Source organism: Panthera pardus, unplaced genomic scaffold (genome assembly GCF_024362965.1).
Source record: "Panthera pardus isolate Hobbes unplaced genomic scaffold, ASM2436296v1 HiC_scaffold_26, whole genome shotgun sequence".
Taxonomy (NCBI): domain Eukaryota; kingdom Metazoa; phylum Chordata; class Mammalia; order Carnivora; family Felidae; genus Panthera; species Panthera pardus.
Window position 1 is genome coordinate 25,678,639 of NW_026526832.1, and position 20,256 is coordinate 25,698,894.

At 40.3% G+C, this 20,256-nt stretch overlaps 1 protein-coding gene across 1 annotated transcript; it reads left to right on the forward strand.

The window, feature by feature from the left end:
* Positions 1 to 1,447: 1,447 nt before the first annotated feature.
* Positions 1,448 to 19,649, forward strand: LAPTM4A (lysosomal protein transmembrane 4 alpha). Its single transcript, XM_019451119.2, has 7 exons — positions 1,448 to 1,731; positions 9,949 to 10,069; positions 13,966 to 14,042; positions 14,143 to 14,265; positions 17,304 to 17,399; positions 17,926 to 18,024; positions 19,011 to 19,649. Exons 1-7 carry the CDS (start codon positions 1,621 to 1,623, stop codon positions 19,083 to 19,085), a joined length of 702 nt encoding a protein of 233 aa, XP_019306664.1. The 5' UTR covers positions 1,448 to 1,620; the 3' UTR covers positions 19,086 to 19,649.
* Positions 19,650 to 20,256: the final 607 nt, after the last annotated feature.

The following is a 20,256-nucleotide window of genomic DNA, read 5'->3' on the forward strand; positions in this document are numbered from 1 at the left end:
CAATTCATTCTGAGTCAAATTGCTTCCACCCCACTCCATCCTTCAGTGTAGCCTGACCTAACTATGGCCTCCCATATTGCAAGTATTATCCAAACCAGGATAATTGTCCATGGACAATTTCTTCCATGTTGCAGAAGTAAACAAAGTCTCTGCTCTTCTAGAATTTACATTTTAGTGGGGAGAGATAATCAAGAAATCAATGTGTAACTTCAAGCGGTGTTCACTGAATAACCTTTACTCTGAATTCACTGTGGTCTCCAGCTAAGAATACACTTGGCAGGGCTGGGGGAGGCCTTTCTCTTCCCTAAAAGGGAGTGTACTTTCCCAAAAGTTGAACCATGTATTTTTTTTTTTTTTAAGTAAAAGCCTTAAGTCTCACACAAATACAAAATAAACAAGTGGCAAAGATTTTATTTATTCAGTGAGGAAACCAGTTAACATGATAGTACCAGTTTAAAGGAGAATTTAAAGTACTCACTTATATTGTTGAATTGTGAATGGGAGATGAATTTACAAATAGATGCAAAATGGCTTTCTCCCAGGAGCATTAAGATTCATTGTCAAGTTCAATGGACAGGAGTATTTCCTTTTGCTATTAGCTATCTACAACAGAGAGTTGTACAGAGTTCCTCAAAGAAAGATGGAAAGGCCACATAGAATCAGTGTACCCAGAAAGGTGTGTCAGACTAATGGCTGGTTTTTCACTTTAGGAACCCAGTAATCTCTTGGTCCATTTCAACGTGTTTCACAATTTTTTCCCAATAAAAATCACTTATCTGTAAAGACCCAGCAACTAAACAGTTCTTCTACTTTATCTTGTTTTTATTTTTCTCAATCCTCTTGCTTCTTAGTTGCTTAAGAGTTAGGTGGTCTTTTCTTTGCTCCCAAAAAGAAGTCTTCAAAGTGAGGGAGCGTGGAAACCTAAAACTGTACTCTTCCAAGAAGTCCCCAATTCCCACCTCTGCATCGAGGAAGGCTCCAGAACGGGGATTAGCCCCACCCCTTTCCCAGTGGCACCGCCCCCGGCCAGCCAAATAATCAAGCTGCGCGCAAAGGTCACGTGAGCAGCCTCGGTCCCGTGACGCCTCCGAAGCCGTTCGTGGCGGAGACACAGGAAAGTCCTTCGTGCCCGCTTTCTCCCACCAACCCATCTTGTCTCTGCTTCTCCCCATGAAATGTTTCTTTTATTGTCGCTCTCGTCTCGGGTATGGTAAACCACCAACCACTCCCAAGCTATTCTAGGCCTACGAGCCAGTCCCGGCCCTCTAGTAAGAGGCGGGGATTTATTAGCTCTAAGGCGAGTCGCACTTCTGATTGGGCGTGACGTCTTGTCAATCTCCATGTTTGTCCAATCAGGGGCCGAGTCCACCCAGCTTTCCGCTCTTCCATTGGCCTGTGTGCGGGGAAGGTGGAGGAAGAGGGGTAAACCGAGGTCGCGCGAGAGCGGCGCTCGGCACTTAGTGCGCAGGTGCGAAGGAGCTGGCTGGGGCCCGGGCCAGGGGCGGGCTTGAAGACGCGTCGTTTGGATTTGGAGACTGTGGCAAAGCTATCTGGGTTCGACCTCTGGGCGAAAAGCGTTTGTCAGGGGCCCATCCTAGAACGAAGCCTGAGAGATTCCCGATGGTGTCCATGACTTTCAAGCGGAGCCGCAGTGACCGGTTCTACAGCACCCGTTGCTGCGGCTGTTGCCATGTCCGCACCGGGACGATCATCCTGGGGACCTGGTATATGGTAAGGGCGGGCGGGGTGGGAGGATTGGGGCCCTGCGGGAATGCGCATGAGCGGGAAGTGGGGGAGCCGGGTCTGAAATGTAGGGAGTGTTCACTGGGAGGGGGTGGGACTGAAAGGGGGGGTGTTGGGTGGGGCGAGAAGGCATAGGGGAGACTCTTCTTAGGGTGTTGTAACTTTGAGAGAGGAGACTGTGGCCTTGAATCAGAGTGGGGTGGGTAGGAATGGGGAGATTGTTCCTTGGCACGAATTACAGGAGAAAGTCGGGGTGGGGAGAAGCGGAGGCGTTGTGGGCTGGGGGTGGGGAGGATGGAGAGTAGGGATGGTGGGTGGGAGGGATAATGATACTAGGATTTGGTAAGGAGTTCTGGAAAGTACCCGGTTTAGGCCCTTTTTGTACTTCCGTGATCAGAAAGAACCCTCTTGCACGTACACTCCCTGGAATTTTGTTCCCTACAAAACAATTAAGAGTGGATCCTGAGAAACGTAGCCCAGTTTCGACATTGTCTTACCGGAAAGGAAAACGAAAGATCCAGCTATAACTCAGTTGCCTGTGGTTCTTGGACCTTATTTTGTTATAATATGTGTGTGTGTGATGTAGGCAGAAAGGTCTCTGTTGTGAATCTGGAGGTTCTCTTAGAGGCAATACCTTTTGCCAGGATTTACACTCGATCTGATTTTTCCTGATTCAACTACCCCTTGCCCATTAGACGCTTTTTATTTCAAACCCATTCCGGTTTTTGAGACCTTTATTGAGAGCCTCCTTTATTCTGGCCACATATGGTAGCATTTCCTGGATCCCAAGATCTATGTAAGTCTGTATCATAACCAAGTTGACAGTGTTATTGATTGGTGGTTCACCAGTAATACTTTTGTGATTTCTTAACCACCATCTCCAGTATTCCTACACTTTGAAGGTAATTATGACCCTGTTGGGATAGCTTTAGGCTATAATGACTTCACTGAAGCTTTGACAAACTTTTCATATTGTTGACTTGATTGGCGGTTCTTACTAATGACTGTGATTTGTTGTTGTTTGAGGGTTTTTTTGTTGGTTTGGTTTGGTATGGAGGATTGTGGTATTAGTGATACTGTATTTTTTCAGTTAACTTCTGTGAACTGTAAGAAAAAAAAAAACTTCACACATTCTTTTTTGCCTTTCTGTGTTATCATTGCTTCTCTACCCAGTGCCTTGAAATCATTAGTATTTGGACAAACACCAGATGACAATAATCTTAGGTAGATACTGTTTCATGGCCCACCTCCAGGGGACTACTGGACCCTCGTATTATTCCTGACTGCCCTGTTTTTTGTTTGTTTTTTTACAGTTTTGCTTTATTGATGTACATTTAAAAAAACAAAACTTCAATGTGTAGGCTTATTTGCTAGTTTCTAGGTTTGTTTTAATGTTTCCTATACTTCATATTCAGAAATCTCATCTTTCTGGCATAAAATTATATCAAATTTCCCCTCAGAAACACTGTTTTATATTTTAACTGATTTGTAATATTGGACATTAATCACCTAATGGACGGTAATAGCACTGTATTCCTAACTTCCTTTTATTTATTCTCCATTTTGCCAGGGGTCTGGGTCTTCCATTTCTTTTGTTCTTAGCTCTGCCTTCCATTCCCCTAAATGAATCATACAAGGGTCCTCAAGCCTCTTACTCTACCCTGTCTCCCTTGTCCCTAGAAGATAACCCTCCCTCCTGCTAAACTGAGGTGTGTCCACCAGCTGGGACTCTTCCTGAAAACCTAATCGTCCTGTTTCTTCTCAGATCCTTCCCTCCATTCACAGAACAAAGGATTTCTAACTCCTCCTCAAGAAGGAAATAACCACCATCCCAATTTCAACCATCTGAATGTAATTGGCGGTATTTCTTTCCAGTCTTTTCTAGGCAGATTTTTTTTTTAATGCTATGGGATCAGCTCATAAAAGTGAAAGGAATTGCAGGGGAAAATATGAGTTACAAACAGCAAACCAAAAATGCAGGGAGTAAAACATTAGTAAGGGTATTTACTCTCCCAAAATAGGGAGTGAGGAGTTTAAATTTACTCCCCACTGGAGGCACTTGATGTGAAAACAGTTTACATCTCCTTATTTTCCATGCTTTAGTTTTCACAATTTTAGAAGGATGCCATAGCTGTTTTTCATTGCATGGGCTTTTAGGTTAATAGAACATTATAAGCTTCTAAAATCAATTAATCTGTCTTAAAATAAGGGATTTATTGGTCATCTGCAATGTAGAAGGCTTTGGTAGACACAGAAAAAGAATAAATCACAGGGACCATATGCCATTGTCTATTCTGTTTCTATTATCTGCCACACAGAGGCACTCAAATGTTCTGTCTTGAAAATTGTATCTGCACTTATTTTATGGTATTACAGAGATTTTTGGAGCACATACACAAAAATGAGACTTAACAGTACAGTGACAAAGGAGAGGGGAAGGTGATCGGTAACATCAAATTTTAATTGGATAAAGGACTGGACAAAGGACATTGGTTTTGTTGGTGACTTTCAAAAGTGTAGCTTCAGTACCATGGCAGTATTAAAAAACACAATTTCTGTCTAGTTGGGAAGGTGTGTAACCTTTTAGAAAACAAGACCACCCAGGTAAAGTATAGGGTAATATCTCTAAACAAAAAGGACTTGTCCAAACAGTGCATTTTGTTGCTAGAAGCTTCTTTACTAAAATAGAAGTAATATGGGATTGAGTGAGGTAGAATGTCCCTTCCTCCTCCAGTACCTTGTCAGGACACTCCCTTCCTAAGTTTCAGGTGGGAGAATATCTATGATGATGGCCTCTGTGCTGTTTGGAATTTGGGGGTGGGGGGTGCAGTTCTCTCCCTCCTGCTGGGCCTAGAGGCTGTATCAGTGAATGTATCGGATACTGTGTCATTGCTTTCCGGCAACTGGTCTGGTGTTCAGGCCATTCCAACACAGTGTACTAAAGTATTAATTCTGTGGTGTTAAATAGGACATAGAGAAGTCAGAGACAGTTCTGTGTACCAGAGGTACCAGCCCTGAAGTGTTAGCTTTTGGCATTTTAGATTTGAAAGAAGCATGGGTGGCTTAATCCCTGGTCAAGTAATACAAAGTTTCAGAATGAGCTCTAGTTTAAATTCTGGCATTCCTAAAATTGTTTTCTCTGTTATTTATTGAAGAATCTGAAGCCAGATGATTTCAAACCAATTTGTTACATGGAAGTTCAAATGTTCATTGAGTAATTGAAAATAGTCTTAATGAGTAGGTGTCCTCCTTCATGGTTGATGGTGTGTTACAAGAATACATTTTGAGGGGCCACCTGGGTGGCTCAGTTGGTTAAGCGGCCGACTTCGGCTCAGGTCATGATCTCGCAGTTTGTGAGTTCGAGCCGCCCTGCGTCGGGCTCTGTGCTGACGGCTCAGACCCTGGAGCCTGCTTCGGATTCTGTGTCTCCCCCCTCTCTCTGCCCCTCCCCTGCTCATGCTCTGTGTCTGTCCGTCTCTCAATAAATAAACGTTAAATAAAAAGAATACATTTTGAGCATTTGTAATAATTTTGTTTTGGGAAGATTTAATATATTGCTAATTTTTCATGAATGTCTCAGCCATAAATAATCTAAAGCTAGGTGACTGGGAGAGAGGTGAAGACAGGTGTCCTCAAACTGTATTCTTTTCCAACCCTCACCCCTGACTCCTTTAAATAAGAGTATAACCTATTTATATTTTGAAGTTAATATCTTTCCTCAAACACACTTTTTTTGTGCCTCAGTACTTTGACATGTGCTTTTTTTTTTTCTCCCCCCAAGTCACATTTTAAAAACAACATATTAAGGAAAATTTCAAATCTAAAGAATAATGAGATAGTATTAACATCTCCCATTTACTCATCACCCAGCTTCCACTGTTAATAGCATTTAGCCAGTTCCATTTCATTTTTTAATGGTTAGCCCAGATGTTTTCTTGGTGGAGCTTTTCTTATTTCTCAGCCAGAGGGATCTGGTTTCCTCACTGTGTATCTGGAAAAGTTTCTTTATACTATTTGTATGTACTTATTAACTACTGCTTATTACATGATTACTAATGATTATCTTTTCATTTTTCTCCCCCACAAGATGTTCTTGAGGGAGAAAGATGATAGGTCTTTCTCTATAAAAGGTGTATAGTAGCTAGCTTGTTAATTAGAACATTTGAAGTATTCATTAGACATTTGTTAAATTAATTGCCTCCTCTTAAATATAGTAGGAATAACTCATTTGTACTGCACATTTGTAACTACCAGTAAACAACAGGAGGCTTATATATATGTGAAACATGTAACAGAATTTTTGGAGGTTGGCCATTTTGATCTTTATCTGCTGGCAGTGCTTTGCTGACTGGCTCCCAGTGGAGACTCTCTCTGCCTGTGAGACCCTTATCAGGATGCCCTGAAGCACACACTTTGTTTTATAGTCTCAGCAGATACTGGGTCGTGGCAGAATGTGCTTTGCAGACCTAAAGAATAATGATTTAAAACAAAAACCAGCTCCCAAAGAATCATCTGGGATGGGTGTGGCAGCAAGAGGAGAAAGCAAAGAGGAATTCCTCTTCTGAGGCCCAGTGCTTCCGTGGGCCTGGGCCTGGTAGCCTGGTAACCGTATCTCTGTAACAAGTAAAATCCAACACATCTGGCTTTTGTTATTCTTTGTTTACTTATACAAGGTGTGCAGAAGGCTTGCAAAAACCATGTAAACCACATAATTTAACCCAATAAATGTACAGGACTGCTTCTACATTGAATGGTATGTTTGTAGCTCGTGCTGTTAACATGTTTGCTGTCTTCTGTACCTCCATATTATGAGGTTTAGAAATTAATCATTACTTAAATTACATTTTTGGTTTTTTTCCTGAATATAGTAAAAGGAAAAAATTGGGAATAAATATTAAGAAATTGTACATACTTGCTGTTATTCAGAGAAATTTTATATCAAATTTTATATATTTTTTTAAAAATGCTACATGGAATTTAGTAGAAGTATCGAGGAACTGTAATTAAAAGTAAATAGCACAGGGCCTAAATATGAGCACACGGTGGGTGCTCAGTGGTAAGTCTTTTAAGATCACAAGGATGGATTTTCCAGGTTAATGTTTAAAATGAAAGTTGAGATTTTAATGAAATATACTGACATAATGGAATATAATTTTTTTTAAATTTTTTTAATGTTTATTTTATTTTTGAGAGAGAGAGCATGAGCAAGCAAGGGAGGGGCAGGGAGAGAGGGAGACACAGAATCTGAAGCAGGCTCCGAGCTCTGAGCTGTCAGCACAGAGCCTGATGCGGGGCTCGAACCCACGAACCGCGAGATCATGACCTGAGCCAAAGTCAGATGCCCAACTGACTGAGCCACCCAGGCGCCCCTAGAATATATTAACTCGGTGAAGATTTGAAGAACTGTGAGCTTTTAAAGAAGTAGCACTACAATTTATTTTATTTATCCTTTCTTGGTCCTTTTGATTAGATCTTTGACTTTTGTTTAATACTCAGGGCTGTGACAGTGAAATGAGATTTGAAGTGTCACTACAAGTCTGTGGCTGATCTATGAGAAGAAAAATAGATTTTTAAAAAGTTGTTTTGTAAGTTTTTCTGTTAGCACGAGAGGGGGAGGGCCATACAGAGGGGGAGAGCGAATCCCAAGCATGCTCCACAGCTGCCAGCACAGAGCCCAACACAGTGCTGCATCCCACGACCGTGAGATCATGACCTGAGCTGAAACCGAGAGTTGGACACTCAACTGACTGAACCAATCAGGTGCTCCAGAAAAATACATTTTTATAAGTCCTACATGCAGTAAAAATATTTAAGAAGGGAAAATTAAACTCCTAAATATTTTGGTTGTGTCATTTCCTTCATCTAGTAATTGAGTTTGCATAGTTTTTCCTGACATGAGACTGTTTTTCTGTACTATGCAGAGCTACTCTTTTTTTTTAAGTTTATTTATTTTGAAAGAGAGAGCTCACAGGGGAGGGGCAGAGACAGAAGTATAGAGAGAATCCCAAGCAGGCACCTTGCTGTCTGCATGGAGCTGGATATGGGACTCAAACTCATGCATGAACTGTGAGATCTTGACCTGAGCCAAAAGCAAGAGTCAGATGCTTAACTGACTGAGCCGCCCAGGTGTCCCTGTGCAGAGCTATTTAACTATGACTGTATAGTGTTTAGCAAAGAATAATTTGCTGGATTGATTTCAAACTGATTTCTATAAGGCTTCAGTAGATACATCTGATTGTTCAATAATTAATTCACCTAGTTGTATTAGCTCCTACTCCTATACCACACACTAGCCAAAACCCATTGCAGTAAAAATGCCCCCCCCCCCCCCCCAGAGAAAATCAGTTTTCAACTGGGGAGCCACCTTGCAAATATGATTGTCCTATGTAAGACCTTTCAAGAGTTGAAGGATAAAGTACCTTGCTTTTGAGCAATGCAAGGGAAAAGGTATGTTACTGAACATATTTATTTGGACAGTAAAGTATAAACATAGCCTTAGATAATAGCGTCTTCTGGAAAGGCCTCAAAACAGGAGTTGCTTAGGAATTGGTATAAGTAATCCTGTGGTGCTAAGAAGCTGGTTGTCTTAAATGGAACCAGGTTTGTGTCCTAGCTCTAACCTTTGTCCTCTGTAACACAAGTTATTTCGCGTGCTGAAACTTAGTTCCCTCATCTGCAAATTGGCTTTAGTAATATTTACTTCAGCAGGTGGTTGGGAGGAATAAGTGAAATAATATACTGTATGTGAATGTGCCTAGTATACAGTATATTCTCAATAAATGTCAGTTGATTCTGAATTTGGTATTGTTTAGATCCCCTAACCTTTTTGAATGGTTAAAATTGGTTTGCATGTCATAGAGAATGTGCAGTGCCTCCAGCTGATAAAATCATTTATCATTCATGGTGGATAGGAGAGAGCTATGTAATAGAGTTTGTTTAAAGTACAGATCAAGGCTCTAACATATCTTAAAAGCATCAAATGTTCAGATTTTTACAAAGGGAGGAGGATAGGTTTCTGTGCACTTTAGATAGGGAAGCCTAACTCCAAGCCTAGGTGGTTTTCTCTATTGAATCATTAACAGGACTGTTTTTGAGCACTTCAAGAAGCGGTGCCTCCTGGCATACTGCAGGGATTCTTTAACCACTGGGGGCATAAATAATTACCGCTTCAAATGGAGTTACAACCCTGGTAAACTAGAAAAACTCACCAGATACTGTGATGGAATTGCAGCAGGAAATTTGACAAAGTCTCAAGATGTTTCTCTGAACGAGATAAAGAATTTTGTTCAAAGATTGCTGATTAATGGGAAGAGGACGCCTCCTGTGCTTGGCCCGGTTCTCTTTTCTAGTGACTGAGGTGGAGATACTGATTACATGCTGATCATATTTTTAAATGCTGGAAGCTAAAAAACAAGATAGTAAATCTGTGGGGTGTCCGCCAGAAAATCTTGACAGGCAAGAATATAAGATGAAATTCCATTGCAAATGTATCAAGCCCTTATACTAACTGTACAGATTAGAATCCAACTAACTGTACAGGTTCAGGTGGTAGCTTAGCAGGATCAAGTGTGAAAAAGAATGAAGGGTTTTAGGGAGTTGCTCTCATGTAACATTCCAAAAATTTATGAAGCCAGTGTGAATTGGGCTGCATTAATTGAAATTTGTTAGCTTAGGCTCTAGCGGCTGAGATCCTGCTGTGCTCTGACCAAGCTGATCTTAACCTCATTCTAATGGTATGTCCAACAAACTGGAGCATGTGTATAGAGGAGAGCAGAGAGGAGGTGGTGAGGTAAGCCTGCTGGGTCACTATGTTCTTAACTGATGGGACTACATAAGTAATGTTGGATGAACTGTGGCTTCTTCAAACTCAGAAATTCTGAGATCGGTGTATGAATAAACATGTGATTCTGAACAGGAACAATTTGTAATGATTCCTTTTAATCATTTTGCCATTTTGTTGATATTAACGCAAGTTCAGGGAATACATCTTTTCTCTGAAACAATTAAGTTTATACTTTAGGAAATAATTATTTTTCAACTGTTTTTCTATGGTATTGCATACTGTTTTATCTACAGGTTAATCTGTTATTTTCTGTCTTTGTTACTGCAAGTAAAACAGTTTAAATATGGAAAGACATCCAAAGATTGTGAAGACTGTTTCCTGATTAATAATATAACAGATACCAAACATCTTATCTTTCACAGGTGGTAAACCTATTGATGGCAATTTTGCTGACTGTGGAAGTAACTCATCCAAACTCAATGCCAGCTGTCAACATTCAGTATGAAGTCATTGGCAATTACTATTCATCTGAGAGAATGGCTGGTATGTTTTTAGGTGAAAATATATCTCCTTTAATCACACACACAGACACACACATACACACACTCTATTCAGAGAATTGATTAAATTATATTTAAGTTATTTTACTTGCTGAGGCATAAAAGTGTTTTTGTGGGTTTTTCAAATTATTCAGTGAGAATTATAATTGAGCACTTTTTCCCAGAAAATGCTATGGACTACTAGATTTTTGAGAAATATACATTGTATACCTTTGATTCCTATCTGGTGCTGTGGAGATGATAAGAAATTACAAAAAGACTTGTGAGTCTCTGAAGGTCCGCTAGCAAGTGTAGTAGAGGATGGGAGCAAATAGGCTTACGGGAACATGTGAAATATGAATTATTGGAATATTTGGTGATATCTTTTGCTCAGGGTCACAGTTCTAAATATATATCTATCATTTAGATGAAGAAAGACACTGTTGGAGTTAGAAATAGAAGACATTCGTGTAAATTACCTTTTTAAACCTGTTTACTCTCCAGTAACATTTTCATTATTTATCTTTCTCTAAAACACAGGAGCAGAGGTGCCTGGGTGGCTTAGTTGGTTAAGTGTCAGACTTCGGCTCTGGTCATGATCTTGCAGTTTGTGGGTTCGAGCCCCATGTGGGGCTCTGTGCTGACAGCTCAGAGCCTGGAGCCTGCTTCGGATTCTGTGTCTCCCTCTCTCTCTCTCTCTGCCCTTCCCTGCTCTCACTCTGTCTCTCTCCTCTCAAAAATAAATAAACATTAATGGGGCACTTGGGTGTCTCAGTTGGTTAAGCGGCCGACTTGGGCTCAGGTCATGATCTCATGGTTCATGAGTTTGAGCCCCACGTTGGGTTCTGTGCTGACAGCTCAGAACCTTGAGCCTGCTTCAGATTCTATGTCTCCCTCTCTCTCTGCCCCTCTCGTGCTCTGTCTCTCAAAACTGAATAAATGTTAAAAAAATTTTTTTTAATAAATAAGCATTAAAATTTAAAATACAGGTTCAGAAATATTTTAGTTAAGATTGTATATTATGAATAGAAATTTAATGTTCGAACAGAAAATTATGCCTCAAACTTTGCAGTATGAACAGCTTTTTTGCGTGTTGATTTTTTTAAATTTCACTTCAGAAAAATGTTCTGAGTTCTCATATGTAAGTTGTATTTATAATATTATAGGATTTAAGTTACCATATTTTTAGTTTTATTAGCTTTTATTATAAGTTCTTGAGCTTCATTAAATTTATGGTCTTCCCATAAGCTTATGAAGTTGTTTTTTAAAAAAATTTGGTTGTGGGGGCACCTAGTTGGCTCAGTTGTTAGGGCACGTGACTCTTGATCTCAGGGTTGTCGTTCAAGCTCCATGTTGGGTGTGGAGCCTACTTAAAAATAAATAAATAAAAATTGGTTGTTAATTTAAATAATTCACTGTCTACAGGGCCAGCTGCCTTTTCTAGGATTCAAGTAGAGTTTTGTGGGCATCTGTTGACATTACACTATGAAATCACTAACAGTTTTTTACACTGTGCTTTAAAAAAATTTTTTTTAAGTTTATTTATTTTGAGAGAGAGTGTGAGTGTGGGGGGGGGGGGGCAGAAAGAGCAGGGGAGAGAGAGTCCTAAGCAGGCTCCACACTGCCAGCACAGAGCCTGACACGGGGCTCAAACTCACGAAACTGCAAGATCATGACCTGAGCCGAGACAAAAAGTTGGATGCTTAACCGACTGAGCTACCCAGGCTCCCCTTTAAGTGCTTTGTAAAAATGTGTCTACTAAAAAAAATAAATAAAAATGTGTCTACTGAGTGTCCATTCAGATCTTTATAATCCTTTAATTATGTTGTCAAGTGTGGTAAAAGAAATACCAAGAGCATATTAGAAACCTCCCTTCTGGAGTTTGTTTTTTCTTAAGTAGTCTGTTTCTCTATTTAAAATAAAAACCAAAATACAACGATGAGTAAAACTTTAGTTTTTAATGCCTGTTTCTGGTATTTTAGGCTGTAAAATTATATAAAACCTGCTAATGTTGGGATTTTTCAGCATGCAGTGTCAGCTTGTGTTTCTCTTTAAATCAAGGTGTAGAAAAAGATTTATGGCTGTTGACATTCTTATGCTGTGGCTGGAGCTGCAGGGATGAAGCCACAGGTTTTACTGCATGCTGCATGGCTGCCGTGGCCACCGTAGTGGGAATCAGATACGGAGTTAGCATACTTTTGTTGATTCTAGTTCTGCCAGAACCTTTATTGAGAGAACATAAAAATGTGTAGTTCTTGGTCATACAGTAGTTTGTGTCTCTTAACGGAAGTGGAACGTTGACCCTCCCACAGGCACAGTGTTAAAATGGCAAGTTAATTTCTGATCATTGGCCTGCGGCTGATTGTAAATAATGAGGTTTGCAGTTAGTCAGCTAAACAGAATATGACCCTCAATATATATGAAATGCTTCTGCAACATATACAAGCTGCTTTTCAAATAGGAATTTAACCTTAATTTTATTCACTTTGGTAACGGGTGAACACTTGGGGCCCCCTGGAGGAGGTTCTTGAATGTGGTGGTGGATGGAAACCTGAGGTTCATATCTGTGCGTTTAGCCCTCATATTTTGTTTGCTTTATTGAGTCACAAATATTGGAGTGTCTCGTTCTAGGTATTGTGTATGTATTTTTCACCTATTATTCCATTTCTCCCCTTTTTTGCTACAGGGTATCTAAAGGATATCCTATATCCTCTAGAAAAATCTAAAGACGGCCCTTAACTTAGCACCAAATACTGATGATGTTTATACTTCCAAGTGACAAGATGATACATGATATCATGTGTGATCTCCAGCAGTTATTCTAATCATCCATCATCATTAGTGCCTTTCTGGTTCTTAATATCTATCCAGAGTCAAAGAATTAACTTTAGATCTGCTAAAAAAAACTCTCAAGTGTGGCTTAGTATTGTTGAGATTACTCAGGTGTTTTGTGAGGTAATTAATGAATTTGGATAACCTTGAGGAAGGAGACAACCTGAGACAGGTGAAGAACAAAGAAGAAAATGGGCTTGTTAAAGCAGTGGAGAAATGAAGGGCAAGGAGTGGGGAGCAGGGAGTTCCCATGTTGGCGTAAGAGAGAGGAGGTTAATGGGGAACCTTGAATCTCTATACTTTCTCTTGAGGCCAGAGAGGGCAGCTGTAGTGCTCTGAGTTTATGTGTCTTTTAAACAGATACCAGCCTTTCCCTCCTGTTGAACCCTGCTCATTTCACAAGACCCAACGTGTGTCAAATCTTCCATATTTTTTCCCTGATTCCCCAAGGACAGCTAATCCAATGTAGCACTTGCCACATTGGATTATCATTATCTGCATGCCTTCAGACTCTTAGGCTCTGGGCAGAGACCTGTCTCCCTAGCAGAGTGACTGGTTGATGATAAGAGTCAATGAGTTGTAGCAATTTAATAAACAAAAACAAAGGGGTGAATTCCTCAAAACTTCATTACTTAATGCTGAGATGGATTTTTTTTTTTTTTTTTTTTTTAACTCTCTTGGCTTTAGGTTTTTTTCGGGGGCATTCTGGAAAATACTCATTTTTTTTAAGCTAGCTTTAACACGTAATTTTGTTGGGGTGCCTGAGTGGTTCAGTTGGTTGAGCCTCTGACTCTTGACTTTGGCTCAGGTCATGATCTCATGGTTTCGTGAGTTCCAGCCCCACATCAGACTCTGTGCTGATAGTGAGAAGCCTGCTTGGGAATCTGTCTCCCTCTCTCTCTCTGCCCCTCTCCCCCTTGCTCTCTATGTCTCTTCTCTCTCTCAAAATAAATAAAAATAAACTTTAAAAGAAACCCCCAAAAAACAAAAAACATTTTGTCATGAAGAGTTTTGGGGTTTTTTTGTTGCATAAGTAGCTTAATTAGATTTTTTTTTTTGTTTTCTTAGATAATGCCTGTGTTCTTTTTGCTGTCTCTGTTCTTATGTTTATCATCAGTTCAATGCTGGTCTATGGAGCAATTTCTGTAAGTACCCTATATTTTTGACTTTGAGTTTGACCTTTACTGAGTGGCACTTAACATTTCATATTTGTGTTGTGATGTTGTGGTTATTTTTTTTCTTCAGTATCAAGTGGGTTGGCTGATTCCCTTCTTCTGCTACCGGCTTTTTGACTTCGTTCTCAGTTGCCTGGTTGCTATCAGTTCTCTCACTTACTTGCCAAGAATCAAAGAGTATCTGGATCAATTAGTAAGTGTGTATACTAATTAAACTTTTTCTCTTCATTTTAAGTACAGTATTTAAATCAAAACTTTGAGTCAGCTTTCAGTGCTATTTTTATTTTAATCTACCCTGTTTATTTTTAAAAGTGTTTCAAAATAATTATTGTTCCTCTTAACTACCTTGTTAAAGCCAGTAATATACATAGGATATTTTCTTATATACCTAGGATATTTTCTTACCGTACCATTTGGATATTCTAGTATTAAAAATCTCTAAATATGGGGCACCTGGGTGGCTCATTCAGTTGAGCTTCTGACTCTTGATTTTGGCTCAGGTTGTGGTCTCATGGTTCATGAGTTCAAGCCTTACATTGGGCTCTGTGCTGATAGTGGGGCCTGCTTGGGATTGTCTCTCTGCTCCTCCACCCCTCCCCCAAAATAAATAAATATTTTTTTGAAAAGCCTCTAAAGGTGGGTATCATAGAACTTAAGGAGTAGTTCAACTTTTGTTTTGAGTATACCGGTACTGTAATCACTTGGCTATACAGGCTTCCCCTTCTATCCAAAAGCACATTCCTTTAAAATCTTCCGTAAGCTGAAATGTTGTAAATGTTTGTTCCCAGACCCCAAAAATAATCTTAGTCTTTTCTGACACCCAAGGGCACATCTTGCTAACAGATGCCCAAAATAAATAGAGGTAAAGCACAAAGGCTCACACACCCAGTTCAGAGCTGTGCAGGCTGGATGCTGAGCTGCTGAATGTAGTTCCCAGGGGAGGAGCTTGGTAAGGCCCCTCCCGCTGCTTGGGGTGTGCTCGGCCTCTACAACAGCTTGCTGCAATGCAAACACTGGATGCCATTTTTGCTTCTCCCCTTTTTAATTTGCCGGCATCAATAGCAAATATTTGAGTGCTTACTGTATCCTTCCCTCTATTCAAGGCAAATTATTGGTGAATGGTGTAGATACAAACATAAACATAACTTCCTCTCTCTCTCGAGGAGCAGACGTGAATTGGGGGAGTTAAGACATGAAGATGTTATCTGTGTTAATGAACTATAACTGTTACACAGCATTCAGTGAGGAGCTTAGATTAGTGCCCTGTGATGGAGGGGTAGGGAATCCTCTGGGTTGGAGTAAGGTCTGCAAGGAGGTGTGAAGTCCAGATAAATGGAAGTTCATTTCAAAAATGCTGTCGTTAGGAATTTTCTCCCGACTTGGCAGATATCCTGCCTATTGTATCTTGTGTACCACCAAATTTCTTCATTCAGAAAACATTTGGTGGTTGCTGCTTCTGTGCAAGGCATTCTGCTAGGTTCTTGGGATACATCAGTAGAACTCATTTGCTAGTAAAGGGATTGGAAAATTAATTGACAATTACTGCAGTAAAACTGTGAAGGAAAAGTATTGGCTGCGTGAGTGGATATCATACCGATGTCAGACTTGGGCTGGGAAGTGAGACTTGAACTGTGCTCAGGAGTCTAGTAGGAATTAAGATAGGGAAAGTACAGGAGCAAATGTCCCAGGTCAGAGACCCCTTGAGGCAGGAAGGAACATGGTATAGTCAGAAGACTACAAGGGGACCATGGTGGCTGCCACATAGAGAAAGGGAGGGAAGCAGCTTGCTGCAATGCAAACACTGGATGCCATTTTTGCTTCTCCGCTTTTTCTCCCTAGCACGTGATGAGCTAGAGAGAAGGGGTTGGGGGCAGGGCCTGGTGTTCTGGTTGGCCGTGGTCAGAAACTTCCTCATTCTAGATCTCTTGTCATGTCATGTCCTGTCTGGCTGAAAGATTTCAAGCTTTCTGAAAAAAATCTGTAGCGTTCCCCATGAGCTGGTCTCATTCAATTTTTGTCCTTTTATTTATAATAAAGGTTTAAAGAACAGTTTTGTCCCAAGGAGACAGCTGTGTTTGGAGTTGTTGTGTGTGGATGCTTTTTTCTTTTTCAGTCCTTTGGGATTTTTACATGCTGCTTATTTTTGAAAATTATTTGGGCCTTTGTATTTACATTTCTGTTAAAAACAGATATGTTTTTAAAAATTAAATGAGTTTTATAGGAAAACTTTAGGGTGAATTTTTTTTTTACTATTCCTTTTATAGACCCCAGTGGTTTCTCCATTCTGTCGTTATATTCACTTGGTCTCTCAGAGTGGCAATACTTTCTTTTTTGGCCAGCTTATAAATCCTAAATTATTCCTTTGTAGTACCCTTCTCCTGGAACCTAGCTTAATGAGTAAATAAAGTTGAACCCTTCACAATGGAACATAGTAAGTCTGCAGTAAGCCACAGAATCTTACCTGCCTTTATAACCAGGGGCATGCCTTCTTTTTGCCCCTTTCTGATGAGCATTGAGACTGACAGTTGGCTCTTAGAAAAATTAATTTCCCCACGTAGGACTAAATGACCCCTGAAACTTAGGTAAGCCTTAGCACTTCGTAACTTAGCAACTCAGGGACAAGTCTGCAGTCGCATACAGGAGATCATCTTTTTCCAAAGGCCAGAAAAATGTAAAACAGGGAAGAGGAAAGATGAGCTCAGCTCATACAGCAGAATTCAAATGCATTTTAGGTGTTCAGTAGCATGCATTCATGATGATGAGGCTTAAAGGTACAGTGAGTTCAATTCTGTTTACTAGTTTTTATTAGAATATCAGTTCTGACTTTGGTGCCTTTCTGTTTGTATTTTTAAGATGCTCTCTAGACTGTCACAACGTGCAGCTGCCATAGCTGAATTATGAGTGAATGTGTATGTGTTTGGTTAATAAACTTAATGGTTTTGAGCAGTTTTAGGTTAACAGCAAAATCGAATAGAAAGCGCGCCCTTCCCTCCCTCACTGTCCACATCCCAGACCGTAGTGGTGCATTTGTTACAATTGATGGACCTACACTGACACATCGTTATCACCGAGAGTTCCTAGTTTACACTGGGTTCACTTCTTACATTCTGCAGATTTGGAAAAGTGTGTAATGATGTGTATTCATCACTGTGCTATCCTAGAGGGTAATGTCCCTGCCCTAAATATCTTCTTTCCTCTGCCTGTTCACCTCTCCACCCCCTTTTTTTATAGCCTGATTTTCCCTACAAAGATGACCTCTTGGCATTGGACTCCAGCTGCCTCCTCTTCATTGTTCTTGTGTTCTTTGCCTTATTCATCATTTTTAAGGTGAGTTGCTGACTAAATATTTGGGCTTTGACACTGTTCATCTAAACCTTTTTGTTGTCTTTTCTCCTCATAGTTCCAACGGTTAAGTGATAGTGTTTATTCGGACATAGTAGTAAAGATAACACCTAGGTGATGTCCTTCTCATTTCCAGAGAGTGATTGGAAATACCAGGATCCTTCCTAAGTGTAAAGAACATCATTATGTTTTTAGAAGTAGCTCATGATTTAATTGAAAATCTGTTCACATTCCAAAGGTTCAGAGACAGAATTTCCTTGGCAGCACAATGGTTATCAGACCTGAATTGAAACCCCAGTTCTGGTTTCTCTGTAAAATGATATTAATAAAACTTGGGATATTTAAGTGGGGGCAAGTAGGCAGAGGGCCTGGCTTCTGCTAGGTCCAAATGGATGTCCATTCCCTTTTCCAGGGAGAAAGTACACGGAAAAGCATTAGCAGTCACCTTAATTTTAGAGCAGGTAGTCTGCTGAGTCTCTGGCATGTATAAATTTTGTTTGCGTTCTTTTAGGCATATCTAATCAACTGTGTTTGGAACTGCTATAAATACATCAACAACAGGAACATGCCGGAGATTGCTGTGTACCCTGCCTTCGAAGCACCTCCACAGGTGAACGATCTTTTAATACATTAAATCTTCAGTAGTTGTTATTGATCATTCTTAATGAGCCTAGGTCTTGACTGCCTCTTCAATGCCATGTATGTGGTTTAGGACACAAATAGCTTAAATCCACAAGATGTAACATTTCCCAGTTGGAAACCTGGCTACATGGGTGAGAGACACCCTGCACTGCTCATTCAATTTGACTGTTAGGTTGGACTCGTAGGTAGTCTTGAAAAGGGTTGCATTTTGCAGAGGAGATCAGACAGGAAACAGCCGTGTGAGCCATGCCAGGCTTGTGGCTTCTGGAACCTCTAAGGATGGGATACTGTCATTTACAGCTTGTGTTGCTTTTAAAAAAACACCCACACGATCAAAAGGGGGAGCTGAATTTTCTGTGGGGAGATGAATGCAATGGGTTCCAGGAGTCTGTGGGGAGGCCTCCTTCCTGGGACCCTTTAGTTGCTGCTGTATTATCTTTCCAGGTTTTCAACATGTGGAATACATGTGGCCCATGTAGGGCCCGCCTCTCACACTTGAGTCACTTAGGTTGGAATGCCACTCTTACATAGATGTGCCCTTTACCCTAGAAGAAATGATACAAAAGTACCTGGCCCTTGAATTACAGATTCTGATGAAATTCAGGATCCAGCATCTTAATGGAGGCTTCCTTTAGCATGGGTCAGTGGTGCCCTTAACTTGGATTTGCAGCCCCTGAGGCACTGGTTCTGTCAGTCACACTGTAGGGAAGAGGGGAGAACGGTGCGACCTACTTCCTGTCAAGATGCCCTGGTGGCCTCCGGTCAGTTCAGAAGCAAAACTCCATCTTCCCTTCCTTTGCCCCTCCCTCTTTAGCAGTCTTGGATCACCTCAGTTACGCTCAGGAACTTTTTAGCTAATAGTTTCTTCAGCTAAACTCGGAAAGCATTTGAATTATTCCAGACAGGAATTTTTCAAGGTGATTTAAGTCTGATACAATTTTTTTCTCTCTTCAGTATGTTTTGCCAACCTATGAAATGGCAGTGAAGATGCCTGAGAAAGAGCCACCGCCTCCTTACATACCTGCCTGAAGAAGTTCTGCCTTTGTCAATAAACCCTATACCAGCTTGTCGTCTTGTTTATTTTACAGAATGCTGCAATACAGGGCTCTTCAAACTTGTTTGATATAAAATACACTTTCCTTTGTTTCAGCATTTATTTTCAAACACTAACAAGCTTTTTTGACATCTATTCAAAGTCAGTTTTATTTTGTTGTTTTTTTTTTATCGTTATGTCTATTACATTTTAATAGTGTTTTTGAAGACAATCTAGGTTAAGCAAGAGCAAAGTGCCATTGTTTGCCTTGAATGGGGGGAGGGATGGGGCTGTTCTCTACACATTTTCTTTTGTAACTTTGCACTTTCTTTATATAATAGTTTGCATTTTGGTTATTTGCTGCCCTGGATACTTTCAGGAAGAATGACTAAAATATTCAGGGTGAGTAAGTTGGGTATAAGATCTGAAGTTTTCGGCTATGAAAACAGGAAAAATCTATACCATTTTAACTTGACTGTGGAAGATGACGGTTGCACGTTTCTAATTTGTATGTGTTTCCATCTTTGTGATAAGATGCTTTAATAAATCTCTTAAATATTTACTGTTGTCATTTTTAAAAAAAAGATTTGTTACCCTGTTTTGGTAGCTAGAACCTCACATTTTCCTTTACAATAAAGTCAAGACTATTGGGATCTTTTGGTACTTTGAGAACACAATGCTAGATTTCACTTGAAAGCATTTCTTTAGTTCAGTAACACAAATATTATTTAAAGTTAATATATTACTGGACTCACTGGCCAGGAATTAATATTATGGCTTGTTAGAAAAGTTATATGATGAGGGTAGCAAGCTGTGGGGTTTTTTTTAATGTTAAGAATTTTTTTCATTTTGGTGTATTTTTGAGAGAAAGCGTGAGTGGGGGAAGGGCAGAGAGGGAGACACAGAATCCAAAGCAGGTTCCTGACTCTTGAGTTGTCAGCACGGAGTCAGACGCACAGGCCTTGAACCCACCAACTGCGAGATCATGACCTGAGCCAAAGTCAGACGCTTAACCGACTGAGCCACCCAGGTGCCCTGCAAGCTCTGTTTTTTTTTGTTTTTAATTTTTTTTTTTTTAACGTTTATTTTTGAGACAGAGACAGAGCATGAACGGGGGAGGGGCAGAGAGAGAGGGAGACACAGAATCGGAAGCAGGCTCCAGGCTCT